Source organism: Hyalella azteca, unplaced genomic scaffold, assembly GCF_000764305.2.
Source record: "Hyalella azteca isolate HAZT.00-mixed unplaced genomic scaffold, Hazt_2.0.2 contig15175, whole genome shotgun sequence".
In the NCBI taxonomy this organism is placed as follows: Eukaryota; Metazoa; Arthropoda; class Malacostraca; order Amphipoda; family Hyalellidae; genus Hyalella; species Hyalella azteca.
In genome coordinates, this window is record NW_025945035.1 from 47905 (window position 1) to 62658 (window position 14754).

General features: G+C 42.0%; 1 protein-coding gene across 1 annotated transcript in view; it reads left to right on the forward strand.

The window, feature by feature from the left end:
- The window catches only part of LOC108679284 (PDF receptor-like), a 38842-nt gene that overhangs the window by 22534 nt on the left and 1554 nt on the right, over positions 1-14754 (forward strand). The window contains exons 2-9 of the mRNA XM_018167880.2: positions 6499-6584; positions 7571-7680; positions 8460-8553; positions 10650-10737; positions 10971-11051; positions 11573-11634; positions 13276-13456; positions 13894-14083. Of these exons, the coding sequence (XP_018023369.2) occupies positions 6499-6584; positions 7571-7680; positions 8460-8553; positions 10650-10737; positions 10971-11051; positions 11573-11634; positions 13276-13456; positions 13894-14083 (892 nt within the window). The remainder of the gene's footprint in view (positions 1-6498; positions 6585-7570; positions 7681-8459; positions 8554-10649; positions 10738-10970; positions 11052-11572; positions 11635-13275; positions 13457-13893; positions 14084-14754) is intronic.

A 14754-nucleotide genomic window follows, 5' to 3' on the forward strand; every position in this document is an offset into this window, starting at 1 on the left:
TCCACTGGCATCTCATCCACCAGCCCCACCACACATCCACCAGCATCTCATCCACCAGCCCCACCACCCAATCTTTACTCCCTCAGCCGCGTCGCTGTATTTCGGTCATCTACAGAGTTACGCTTTCGCCCTGCGGTCGGCCCAAAGTTGCCCCAAAGTTACGCGAGTAACTACAAAGTTAGCCTCATGAACCTGGCCTGGTGAGCCTCATTAACCTGGCCTAGTGAGCCTCATTAACCTGGCCTATAGTGAGTCTCATTAAACGTGGCTCAGTGAACCAGGCCGAATTGCTGCTGCATTCCATGGCCATTGGTCTGCCCATCGGCCGCCAGTACCAAACATTTACTCTAGGAAACGAGCAAGACTTAGTGCAAACGACGCATCCATTTCTGTCCATGTGAGGGCATCTTGACCAAGTATGGCCCTGAAAATGGAGCATTAATACTACGCTTGCTTGTTGCTCGTGCTGTTGGTATGAAAGTGTGTCACTATCTGGGCTATGTGACACCATTCATTTTCTTGGTGTTCTCAATACAACAGCAATGAGAACTAAAATCTCTCATTCATATGAGCAGCACCATGATCTGGCTATCATTCATTTTAGTAGCTTCATGATCTGAATATCTCTCATTCATATGAGCAGCTTCATGATCTGAATATCTCTCATTCATATTTGTAGCTTCATGAACTAAATTTCAAGTTTGCTTTGCATTTTTGCCGTCAGAAATTTTACTCTGATCCCAACACGTAAGGCAAAAAATTGTTCTGCGTAAAAGAGATAAAATTTTCAGCGAATTATGCGAGCCAAATTAGGTGCTCAAGTCCAGCCACGAGAAGCCCTCTCGAGTGAAGAAAAATGTACGCCAGTCATCACAATTTGCAGGGGCTTAAACGATTATTTTTAATTTTTCACCATTGGTAGGGAAGGAATTAAGCAGAAATATCGCATAAATATTCGCTAGTTCTGATCTACAATTATGAATATTTTGTTGCATCCTTACCGCCTTGGGCCACTTTTAAAGCCATGGGCCCATACTTTCAAAAAAAGTTATGAGATCGTAAATTCATCAGCCAATCATTGACGGCCTTTCAAGCAAAATCCACCAATCATAGACAAGAAAATAGAGCGTAATTACTTACGTTCACTTAGCGAATTTTGAAAGTATGGCCCAGCGAGGTGAAGTCGGCCAAAACGGTCTAGATTTGCGCGTCTGCGAACGTCTCTGCGGCGAACGGCCGCAATGACTGCGAGAATTTCGAACTGGGAAGCGATTGACTGTTCTATACCAACCTTGTATCGGTCCAGTGATAATAACTCACCTCAACTTTACTGAATAAAACTATAGTATTTTGCGAGAACAATTCCAGCTTTTGGGAGCACAGCAATCGGAGGGCTGGTGCTGATTAAATCCACGTACAGCCAGCGAGATTGCATGGATTATGCCGCGCGTTTGGCAATCCCGTTGGATTTTTGTGACATTTTTGAGCGCAGAGACTTTACCTGTTCCCGTTTCTCTTTTTAGGGCAGAGACTCTTCTCTTGTTCCCGTTCCTGTTTTGAGCGCAGAGACTCTTCTCTTGTTCCCGTTTCTGTTTTGAGCGCAGAGACTCTTCTCTTGTTCCCGTTTCTGTTTTGAGCGCAGAGACTCTTCTCTTGTTCCCGTTCCTGTTTTGAGCGCAGAGACTCTTCTCTTGTTCCCGTTTCTGTTTTGAGCGCAGAGACTCTTCTCTTGTTCCCGTGTCTGTTTTGAGCACAGAGACTCTTCTATTGTTCCCGTGTCTGTTTTGAGCACAGAGACTCTTCTCTTGTTCCTGTTTCTGATTTGATCACAGAGACTCTTCTCTTGTTCCCATTTCTGTTTTGAACACAGAGACTCTTCTATTGTTCCTGTTTCTGATTTGATCACAGAGACTCTACTCTTGTTCCCATTTCTGTTTTGAACACAGAGACTCTTCTATTGTTCCTGTTTCTGATTTGAGCACAGAGACTCTTCTCATGTTCCCGTGTCTTTTTTCAGCACAGAGACTCTTCTCTTGTTCCCATGTCTGTTTTGAGCGCAGAGACTCTTCTCTTGTTCCCTTGTCTGTTTTGAGCGCAGAGACTTTTCTATTGTTCCTGTTTCTGATTTGAGCACAGAGATTCTTCTCATGTTCCCGTGTCTGTTTTGAGCACAGAGGCTCTTCTCTTGTTCCCGTGTTTATTTTGAGCACAGAGACTCTTCTCTTGTTTCCTTGTCTGTTTTGAGCGCAGAGACTCTTCTATTGTTCCTGTTTCTGATTTGAGCACAGAGACTCTTCTCATGTTCCCGTGTTTGTTTTGAGCACAGAGACTCTTTTCTTGTTCCCGTGTCTGTTTTGAGCACAGAGACTCTTTTCTTGTTCCCGTGTCTGTTTTGAGCGCAGAGACTCTTCTCTTGTTCCCGTTTCTGTCTTGAGCGCAGAGACTCTTCTCTTGTTTCCGTTGCTGTTTTGAACACAGAGACCCTTCTCTTGTTCCCGCTTCTGTTTTGAACGCAGAGACTCTTCTCTTGTTCCCGCTTCTGTTTTGAGCGCAGAGACTCTTCTCTTGTTCCCGTGTCTGTTTTGAGCACAGAGACTCTTCTCTTGTTCCCGTGTCTGTTATGAGCGCAGAGACTCATCTCTAGTTCCCGTGTCTGTTTTGAGCACAGAGACTCTTCTATTGTTCCCGTGTCTGTTTTGAGCACAGAGACTCTTCTATTGTTCCTGTTTCTGATTTGAGCACAGAGACTCTTCTCTTGTTCCCGTGTCTGTTTTGAGCACAGAGACTCTTCTATTGTTCTCGTGTCTGTTTTGAGCGCAGAGACTCTTCTCTTGTTCCCGTGTCTGTTTTGAGCGCAGTGACTCTTCTCTTGTTCCCGTGTCTGTTTTGAGCACAGAGACTCTTCTCTTGTTCCCGTGTCTGTTTTGAGCACAGAGACTCTTCTCTTGTTCCCGTCTCTGTTTTGAACGAAAAGGCTCTTCTCTTGTTCCCGCTTATGATATTCTTCCACGCACTAAATATTCTCATCGTGCATTAATTATTCTGGTATCTTAAGCTAATTATGCTTTTACATAAGATGAAGCTAAAATTCGGCCGAAAAATGTTAAATTAGATAAGTATTATGTTGAATAGGAAAACCATTATCGACATGTTTTGAAGTATAAAGTTATTGTTCTCGGGACAAGATCGCACCTTAAACTCAAAAAAGCACTTAAAATAACTTCAAAAAAACAACCTAAAAAAGTCCTGTGCAGACTAAGGCCTTCGTCGGAAGAGACACAAAGCTCGAGGCAACAATTCGGTGGATTTTTCGGGCAAAAGTCCACGGAAATCCTCGCAGCTTCTTGATGACGAATTATCCGCGAAAGAAAACTCGTATTCTTAAAAAATGCCACCTCGGAAATGTGGGTCCACATTTTTCCTGGCAAACTCGTGACGGATTTCTGTTGGTCGAAAGAAATATTCGAGAAGGATGGCCTCACTGGCCTCCATTTATGGCTTCACTCGTCGCCATGTAAGGCCTCAGTCACCGCCATTTAAGGCCTCAGTCACCGCCATTTATGGCTTCATTCGCTGCCATATAAGGCCTCACTCGTTGCCATGTAAGACCTCAGGCACCGCCATTTTAGGCCTCAGGCACGGCCATTTATGGCCTCACTCGTCGCTATGTAAGGCCTCAGACACCAAAATTTGAGGCCTTAGGCACCGCCATTTAAGGCCTCAGGCACCGCCATTTAAGGCCTCAGGCACAGCCATTTATGGCCTCACTCGTCGCCTTGTAAGGCTTCAGGCACCGCCATTTAAGGCCTCAAGCACCGTCATTTATGGCCTCAGTCGTCACCATGTAAGGCCTCAGGCGTCACCATTTAAGGCCTCAGGCACCGGCATTTAAGGCGTCAAGCACTGCCATTTAAGGCTTCAGGCACCGTCATTTAAGGCCTCAGGCACCGCCATTTAAGGCCTTAGGCACCGCTATTCAAGGCCTCAGGCACCGCTATTTACGGCCTCAGGCACCGCCATTTAAAGCCTCAGGCACCGCCATTTAAGGACTCAGGAACCGCCATTTACGGCCTCAGGCACCGCCATTTACAGCCTCAGGCACTGCCATTTAATGCCTCAGGCACCGCCATTTACGGCCTCAGGCACCGCCATTTAAGGCCTCAGGCACCGCCATTTATGGCCTCAGTCGTCGCCATGTAAGGCCTCAGGCACCGCCATTTAAGGCCTCAGGCACCGCCATTAACGGCCTCAGGCACCGCCATTTACGGCCTCAGGCACCGCCATTTAAGGCCATCGTCGCTATGTAAGGCCTCAGACACAACTGTTTAAGGTTTCAGGCACCACCATTTGAGACGTTTGGCACCGCCATTTAAGGCCTCAGGCACCGCCATTTAAGGCCTCAGGCACCGCCATTTACGGCCTCAGGCACCGCCATTTAAGGCCTCCGGCACCGCCATTTATGGCCTCAGTCGTCGCCATGTAAGGCCTCAGGCACCGCCATTTAAGGCATTAGGCACCGCCATTTAAGGCCTCAGGTACCGCCATTTAAGGCCTCAGGCACCGCCATTAAAGGCCTCAGGCACCGCCATTTAAGGCATCAGGCGTCGCTATTTAAGGCTTCAGGAACCACCATTTAAGGCCTCAGTCGTCGCCATTTAAGACTTCAGGGACCGCCATTTAGGCCTCAGGAACAGCCATTTATGGCCTCACTCGTCGCTATCTAAGGCCTCAGACAAAGCTGTTTAAGGCCTCAGGCACCGCCATTTGAGACCTTAGGCACCGCCATTTAAGGCCTCAGGCACCGCCATTTAAGGCCTCAGGCACAGCCATTTAAGGCCTCAGGCACCGCCATTTAATGCCTCAGGCACCGCCATTTACGGCCTCAGGCACCGCCATTTAATGCCTCAGGCACCGCCATTTACGGCCTCAGGCACCGCCATTTAGGCCTCAGGCACAGCCATTTATGGTCTCACTCGTCGCTATGTAAGGCCTCAGACACAACTGTTTAAGGTTTCAGGCACCACCATTTGAGACCTTAGGCACCGCCATTTAAGGCCTCAGGCACCGCCATTCAAGGCCTCAGGCACAGCCATTTAAGGCCTCAGGCACCGCCATTTAATGCCTCAGGGACCGCCATTTACGGCCTCAGGCACCGCCATTTAAAGCCTCAGGCACCGCCATTTAAGGCCATAGGCACCGCCATTTAAGACCTCAGGCACCACCATTTACGGCCTCAGGCACCGCCATTTAAGGCCTCAGGCACCGCCATTTATGGCCTCAGTCGGCGCCATGTAAGGCCTCAGGCATCACCATTTGTGGCCTCAGGCGTCGCTATTTAAGGCCTCAGGCACCATCATTCAAGGCCTCAGGCGTCGCCTTTTAAGACTTCAGGGACCTGTATTTAGGCCTCAGGCACAGCATTTTATGGCCTCACTAGTCGCTTTATAAGGCCTCAGGCACCGCCATTTAAAGCCTCAGGCACCGCCATTTAAGGCCTTAGGCACCGCCATTTAAGGCCTCAGGCTCTGCCATTCGCGAGGCGCTAAGTTGAAACTCCTAGAAAGAGAAGACACTTGAGAGAATCTGGAGTGGAGTGGTTTGAAGTGCGAAGTGAAATTATGGAGCCTGGAGTGGAAATTTCATTTTTATTTGGAGTGGAATGGAAATTTGGAAAATTTAGGAGAGAATTGAATGTATATTAATTGATACATTACAGTTAGAATACGGGTATATATTGCGGCTTGCGCATGTTTAAGTTATCGTATCCTAAAAAGTAAGAATGATTGTAAAACATTTGATACACCAGCACTGATATAGCTTTTATATTTATACAACAGATTTATACAGAGCTTTAACGTAAACTTGAACAGTTATCTTATTTAATCACTGATAATTCACTGAAGGGTCGGGAAAAATAAACTCCTTGGTTAGAAATTCAAAACAGATTAGCGTTGAATATTTTATCTACAAGCCATGATACAAGTTGTATCTATTTCCATCACACAGAACTAGAAAATGTATCATCAACAAATGAGACATTTTCTTTGTTTTTGATTTCGTTGTTTATTTTTTGAGTTAGGTTTTGATGAGTTTAATTTCTCTGATACATCAGCGAACTCAAAAATATATCATAATTCAATAGTTTATTTTTAAACTCAAGTAGTTCAGCAAAGAAATGTTGATACTGGAAGTTGTGGTGCAGGTTTTGTGTTCCATTAGGGCAGTAATGGGTATATAGATCATATATACGATACATATTTCCATGTAATTATCGCACAATATAGAAAAAATATAACTCAGTACTCACTGCGGTGAGTGACAGAGAGCGCATTTTCTCGTCGACGAAAACATGAGGTCACGGACGGACGGACAGACGGACAGACGGACGGACAGACAGACAGACGGACATGGCGAGCACAATAGTGCATTTTTTCCATAAATGAGAAAATGCGCTAAAAATGGAAGTTATGCTGCATGTTTTGCGTTGTTCTGCCGCAGAGAACGCGACGCTTCAGTGCTTCGACAACGGCTCCTGGGCGACCCAAGCCAACTACGACCACTGCAGCGAGCTGGTGCCCCTCGTGGTGAGTGGCGTGGGTGGTGAGTGGCGTGGGTGGTGAGTGGCGTGGGTGGTGAGTGGCGTGAGTGGTGTGTGGCGGGAGTGGTGAGTGGCGGGAGTGGTGAGTGGATGAGTGATGAGTTCCCCTAGCGGTGAGTGCCATGAGTGATGAGTGCCTTGAGTGATGAGTTCCCCTAGCGGTGAGTGCCATTAGTGATGAGTGCCTTGAGTGATGAGTTCCACTAGCGGTGAGTGCCATGGGTATGTTTACATTTTTACGTTCACTACCAAGAAACCCCCCCCCCTCTCTCTTTCTGTTATATCATCAAATGAAAATTATCGCGAATGAAAAATGATGTTTTTTCAGAAATAATGATTTTTTGAATAATTGTAATAACGATTTGATTGATACATCCCAGCTTCTTAACATCTGTTTCTTCGAACGAGAGATCAGTTTGGGACTAAGTTTGCAATTTTGTTCATGGTAAAAATGCATTTTTGTCAGAAAGTTTGGCCAATGAACAAAACTTAGAGGCATATACTATCTACCCTTCAAAATTGTCCTTCGTTATTCAAAGTTTAACCAAAAGACGACTTGATATTTGCAAAGATTACATCGCATTTGCGAAAACTCGTGCAGTTGTGCCAGCAGCGTAACACTGTGGTGCAGAAAGCACTGTGCTGAAGCTGCCACCGAAATATGAGCGAGATTTACTATTGAAAAATGACATGAATAATGTACTATAAAAGTAACATATAAAATAGAACATACGTGAAGTTAATCATATTTAAATATTGACTTCAAAACATTAGTACAACTAATGTTCCATATTTAGTTATGTTTAGTTATGTGTTTTTGTTATGTTATATGTGTTTAGTTATGTATGTTTTATCAATGTTTGGTTCCATTAGTACAGCTAATGTAACTATGTAACTAAAAGTTGTACAAAGCCTTCAATAAATATATTAAATATATTTCTATATAAGATAAAAGTTTTGTTATTCGTTCAGTCGGTAGAGCACGGACAGTCTGGCAAGACGAAGCTCTTGATCTTCTACGTGGGCTACAGCGTCAGTCTCGTAGCCGTGCTCATCGCTCTCGCTGTCTTCGCCGCCCTCAAGTCAGCCTTTTATTTATTAAATATTTTATAATGAATGAACGTGACGATTTTTACTAATGTCGCAATAGTTATTCATACCTTTTCATTATAAGTATACACTGTACGTGTATTTTAGGCTCGTTGATTAGTGAGTGATTTTTTTATTAGAAGTTTGCTATGTTAGCGAAGGATACAGATAAATGTGATATGAAAGGCATAATATGTGTTATTGTAGATGAAAAATCAGGTTAAAAGGTTATGACTGCTATCGTAGCGACTAATCCTACTCATTAGAGATACTTAAATACTAGGCGTAATAACAGTAGAGTTTGTCGCTAAGAGGTCTCTCCCTTGCACTGTAGGGACATAATGAAATGTTACTCCCACTAACCGTAGACTTTATTGAGAGAGTAACGGAAATTGAATAACAAGGCTTCTAGCTAGTAATCCTTCACTAGCATAGGCAAGTATATTAAAAGGTCTATAAATGTAAACTCATTCATTTATACTTGCCGAATTTGATAAAGCTTGAAATATCTAGAACAATTCCAGCTATTTTATTAATATTCGTTGCATTCCATACAATGCTTGTAATAGAATTAGAATTTGCAAGAGAAGAGCTCGTTCAATTAAACGAGGAAAATTATGTAGATAATTTTTTGTATGTTATTGCGTTAGGAATTCAACAACAAGTAATTCAATTCATGCTCTGTTTGTATTGTTTCTCGTATGCTGTAACAGTTGAACTTATCAACTTACCATTAAAGTGAAGTTGTTCATGCAAATGTTTCACTTGGAAGAGACTTGAGGTGCCTGCGCAACACCATCCACGCCAACCTCCTGGCCACTTATCTGCTCCACAACTTGCTGTGGCTCACGTCTGCTTCCATCTTGGTGAGTCATGGTCCATTGATGTCAGGGTTGGTTTATGGTCTCTGATTTTGGTAATAAGGGATGGGTAAAGAGGTACTTAATGAGGTTATTAAAACGCGAGTGCACGCGGCTTATATAGTGGTCCATTGATGGTCAGGGTTGATTTATGGTCTCTAATTTGGGTAATAAGTAAAGAATGAGGTTATTAGAGGTATGAAGAGGTCATGAGGTGAAGAGGTACTGAATGAGGTTATTAGAGGTTATTAAAATGCGAGTAATGCCACGCAGCTTAGTGGTCAATTGACGGCCAGGGTTAATTTAGGTTTCAGGATCTTTAATTTGGCTAATAAGTGATGGGTAAAGATGTACTGATTTGGTAATTAAAACGCGAGTAATGCCACGCTGCTTAGGTCTGCAATTGGATAGCTAATTAAAGGAGATGCGTCAATGGGGTTTCTAGTTACTTGAATAAAGACTTTAAACCTTACATTATTGGCTAAATGTTTGTGGCAATAAAAGCATTACATGGGTACACTAATAACTGATATTGTTAGTCGTTTTATTAAAACTTAGGAGCGCGAAGAGTTTTGTAGCGAACACGCAACCCAGGTCGCCAAAGTTTTTTTAGCTTGCCGCTGGTTAATTTAAGCGCATCCAGGCACATCACAAACAAATTAAATAAATTAATTAGAAGCGGAATTTAATTTCGCAATTAGAGTTGATTGCCTGAGGGCCGTTTATTTGCTCGGCATTTGGCCGCAAATTTGTCGAGGCGCGAGAGGTCCTCCGATGTTTGAGTTGCTCGAACTTGTGATGAGGCGGGAATTTTTTTTTGATAAATTGGAAATAACATGAAAGTTGAGAGGCTAAAAAATATTCGAATGTCGCGAAAATATTTAGACTTAAAAATTATAAAAAGTTATAGGTTGAAGATCAACAAAATTTGACTTAAGGTTATTCGGGCACAAGGATTATAAGGGATTGATAATTAACTGAAAAAATGGAAATACATAAACGGAATTTACACGTGACTATATATAAAAATTGAATTAGAAATTTACTTGTATATTATTGAGACTTAGCCTTCTATTAATTTTGGAAGTGAGATGCCAATTAAAATATCTTGAATGAGAGAATACATGATAAATGTGTAAAGATTTCCACGAAAATATCTTCCAGAAAACATTGATTGATTTTAAATATTAAGTACTCAGTAATATTAATATCATTAAACTTGCTGAAAAATTATCGTACCTGTAAATCAAAATACCAACACAGTGGCCAAAAAAAAGTATTCACAGTCAATAACTTTAACAAATTATGGATAGAGCGAAATTCTGGATATTCTGGGAAGGCACTCTACTTTTGAACTCACAAGTCTGCCAAATGCACCTTGAGGCCAGCTGGTCCTTTCATGCCGACACTCCAGAGCCTCGAGCTACGTATTCAATTGCCACGCTGTCTTCACTCTTCCTATTTACTTCACAGAATTTGCATTAGAGCCTGTCAGCACCACATCATGCACCTTCATGTTCGCTATTTATTATTTGCATTGAAGTCTGTCAGCCCCACAGTTTATACCTTTATATTCGCTATTTATTATTTGCATTAAAGTCTGTCCGCCCGCAGTATATTCCTTTTTATTTGCTATTTATTACTTGCATTGAAGTCTGTCAGCCCCACATCATATACATTCATGTTCGCTATTTATTATTTGCATTAAAGTCTGTCTGCCCCACATCTTATACCTTCATGTTCGTTATTTATTACCAAGTTTAAAGTTTATTGTTTCCGTATCAGGCAATGCTCATAACTTATTTGATGAACATGAAACCAAATTTCTTTGTATATTGCCATTACGAAGCCAAAGAACCATTTGAGTACAAGGAGTCTCATAAATAGTAGAATAATAATCAGTCAAATTATTATCATAAATAGTAGCGTATGGAGTAGCTAGTTCATATAGCCAGTTTTATATGTATAATATTTGCCACGTGTTTTATATGTATAATATTTGCCACGTGTTTTATATGAGTCACGTGTTTTATATGTATAATATTTGCCACGTGTTTTATACGTATAATATTTGCGACGTATTTATCTACGCGCTGCCGCAGTTCCACGTCCACGAGAAGGTTGACTGCGTCTTCTGCGTGCTGCTCAAGTACGCTGAGCTCGCCAACTTCATGTGGATGTTTGTTGAAGGTAATAAATTTTATATGATATTTGAAATGCATTATTCAAAAACTCGTATGAATTAAATAAACTAATTATCAAATACACACTGACATTTGTAGAAAGGAAAATGAAAAATATTAACATATTAATAATGATATTGTAATATAATTGGTAGACATTCCCCCGTCAAGCAGCCTTGCAATAATATATGAGATTATTCAATAATATCCCGCAGAAAATGAATGTAAATATGTTGGCAGGTCTGTACTTGTACGTGTTGGTGGTGAAGACGTTCTCCGTGGAGAACATCAAGCTCAAGGTCTACCTCGTCATCGGCTGGGGTCAGTAGCTTAACACCCCTGCATTTCAAAGTCATATTCTATTGTATAATTCATAGTATATAATTTTATTATATAATTCATATTATATAAATTCTAATTATCTTAAATTATTAACGGAATGCTTAGTAGCTCTCTGTTACGTCCGTGATATGGAAATGCATCTAATTATCAAGTACTAAAACATGTTAACCCCATATAGTATGCCTTCATCATGACCGGATCATGGAAGTAATGATATCATCATTCATTAATACATGCATGACAAAGCAAGAAATTGAAACAGATTAATCTAGGGGATTCATTCAAGAAAAGTTTGATGATTATAACACATTTTTGGAAGGTTCAATGCGAGACAATTTAAAAAATTGATGCAATACAGCCAATTATTTCTTGGGAAATTAATGCAAAGAATGTAGTTTTGGATTTAATTTAGAAATTATTTGATGGGTCCCAGCTCAAGAATTTGAGAGATTTATTGAAGTTTAATGTTTTTAATGCTATCTGGCTTTATTGTACAACAGTTGGTGGAGCACCCATAATATTGGCCTGGGTGCTGGCGCGATACTTCGCCCTGCCATCTGGCGTGAGTATTGTTTTTGTGTTTATTGTTCAATTTATTCCGACTAAATGATAATAAAAGCTTGGTTCCGATTAGTGATGAACGTCGAGACAATTTTCCGAACAAATGGAGAAGTCCGAGACGATACCGAGACGAAGCGGGATGCCCAGTTGTAGCTTTGAAAATTGTCATGTTTTGTACAACGACAGCGCCCCACTCACAGGCACACGAGTGACAGAAGCGATGTGAAGGGGTACTAGCCACACTAGATCACGTATGATGACCACAGTGGTGAGGAGTGCTAGCTTCTACAACACAGCCTGACATGTTCACCACCCGAGTTAACCACGCCAAATGACCATAAAAAACGAGATGAAATCGCAAGGGGTGGCCGAGTTGTTACAGTTCAGAGTACTACCAAGATTGGAGCAGAGAGGTGCGGTCCGATCCCAGCTCTGTGCGCCAGTTTCTGGTAATCGGTGAGGAGGTCGGGCGGTTAAAGAAAATTTGAAGCAGTGAGTTGCGAGTTCAAGCCCGCAACATGCTGTGGATGTTCTGCAATGTTAAGAATTGGCGACAGGTCTACGGCCTAATAAACGCTGAAACCGCTATATTTATTCATTTATATATTTTTTAGTCAATTAATGACTACATTTCAAGGGTAGTGACATAACTAGTTGAAGTCTGCTGTCATACTCCTGCTCTAGATGGCCACAAGGCAGCTTGATCTCTACTACTATATCTTCTGATGGATAATTCCCCAAACGGCTGCACTACACCTTATTACTGGAACTGGTGACTTAATTATGAAGAAATTGTTCATGGAGCAACTCACCTACCGGTACAAAATAAATAAAATTACATCATAATGACATAACATAATAAAATAATTACGTTACTTAAACCAATACTGCCGCACACGTCTTTTAATCCAGCATCAGTGTAGTTAGTCTTGCCTCAGAGCTTAGGCCTATGTAAAATATTTAAACATTTCTCTTGTGATATTAAATTAGTACCATAATAGAATAGAATAGAAGTGAAGAAATAGGCCCATTGCCTGTTGCCGATTCTTGAACTTTTCGTGACTTGATTCACAAGGGAAGATAGCTGCTGGACTTATTGCCTGGTCCGTAATTTGCTAGGCATTTCAAAACTGAACATATGCTCCTGCATAGCTTCGTCTAGTCTGTTTTTGAAGATGTTCATACTCGGAGCGTCAACGATGCTATCAGGTAGGCTGTTCCACGTGTCGGTGACTCGAAGCGAGAAGAAATGTTGTCGCATGGATGTGTTCCAACGCTGTTTTTTTAGTTTATATCCGTGGCCCCTGGTGTTGGTTCTTGTTTCAAATTCTAGTAATCCTTCTGGGACCTTGTATAAGTCATGAGTATACTTGTATACTTCAATGAGGTCACCACGCAGACGTCGATAACTGAGGCTTGGAAGTTTCATAATCTTTAATCTTTCCTCATAGGACTTGCCTTTCAAGCCCGGAACTATTCTTGTTGCGCGTCTTTGAACACTGTGGCCAAATGTCTTAAACTAATAATAAATAATAACTAATTATTAAATTATTACCATAATTATGTCTTAATAAGCCAATATAAGGCATTTATAATACCATAAACATTACAATCAACCAACACCCCCGCCCCCTCATCGCAGAGCGCGTCGACCATGGGCCACGAGGCGGTGAGCGTAGGTTGCTTCCTGCACCATGAGAGCGACCTGAACTGGGTGGTCAGAGTGCCAGTGTTTGCTGTGCTGGCCACCAACATACTCTTCGTGTGCCGTATTATGTGGGTGAGTGGCCACCAACATACTCGTCGTGTGTCGTATTATGTGGGTGAGTGGCCACCAACATACTCTTCGTGTGCCGTATTATGTGGGTGAGTGGCCACCAACATACTCTTCGTGTGCCGTATTATGTGGGTGAGTGGCCACCAACATACTCTTCGTGTGCCGTATTATGTGGGTGAGTGGCCACCAACATACTCTTCGTGTGCCGTATTATGTGGGTGAGTGGCCACCAACATACTCTTCGTGTGCCGTATTATGTGGGTGAGTGGCCACCAACATACTCTTCGTGTGCCGTATTATGTGGGTGAGTGGCCACCAACATACTCTTCGTGTGCCGTATTATGTGGGTGAGTGGCCACCAACATACTCTTCGTGTGCCGTATTATGTGGGTGAGTGGCCACCAACATACTCTTCGNTGTTCTACTAAGTAATTTGGTGCGTGTTGTGTTCTCAGGGTCTGTGGGTGGCGCTGTTCTACTAAGTAATTTGGTGCGTGTTGTGTTCTCAGGGTCTGTGGGTGGCGCTGTTCTACTGTTTCCTGAACAGTGAGGTGCAGAACAGTATTCGCCACCACATCGCGCGGTGGAGAAACGAGCGCGGCCTACTGAACAACAATCGCTCCTTGGAGAAGCTGGGGCGAGATACGTCGCCTCGTGCTAACAGATTGTCCAGGTAGGGACTTTAGGGCATCACGTGGCACGGATAGACGGTATAAAGACCTGGTCATATATATTAGCTATGATAGATATAAATATGCTAGAATGCTGTAAAATGTATGAATTCATAAAAAAAATGAATTCATCAATTCATTTTCAATCAAAATTGAATTCATCAATTCAAGAAAATGTATGAATTCATCAACAGATGGTCCAATAAAGTGGTTTTATATATTAACTATTGATCATAGATATAAATTTGCTGAAAATTTTAAAGATTTTATTGTATGAATTCATCAATGGAGTTAAATTTCAAACGTCTTGCGTTTCTTCGTTGCGAATTCAAACACTGCACTAATTACAATTAATGGAAGGAAGATATATTTTACCTTCACACTTATGCCGCATAGATAAAATAATTACTGTAGATTTACTGTAGATTAATTACGTCACAAATATATATACTATATATCATCTGAAGTTGCGTTTGATCACTAACGATATTTGGACATATTTCATTTATTCATTTCCTTGAATAAATTTCCTTACCATTTTTATCGCTGGGCCTGAAAACTCTGAAATGCTCGCACGTATTTCACGCGCGCCCGAGAAATTCAAGGAGCCATTGTGAAGGCTCCTCAATTTTCAGAGACTCGCTGAGTCGAATTTTGCCCCGCTCGTCAGACT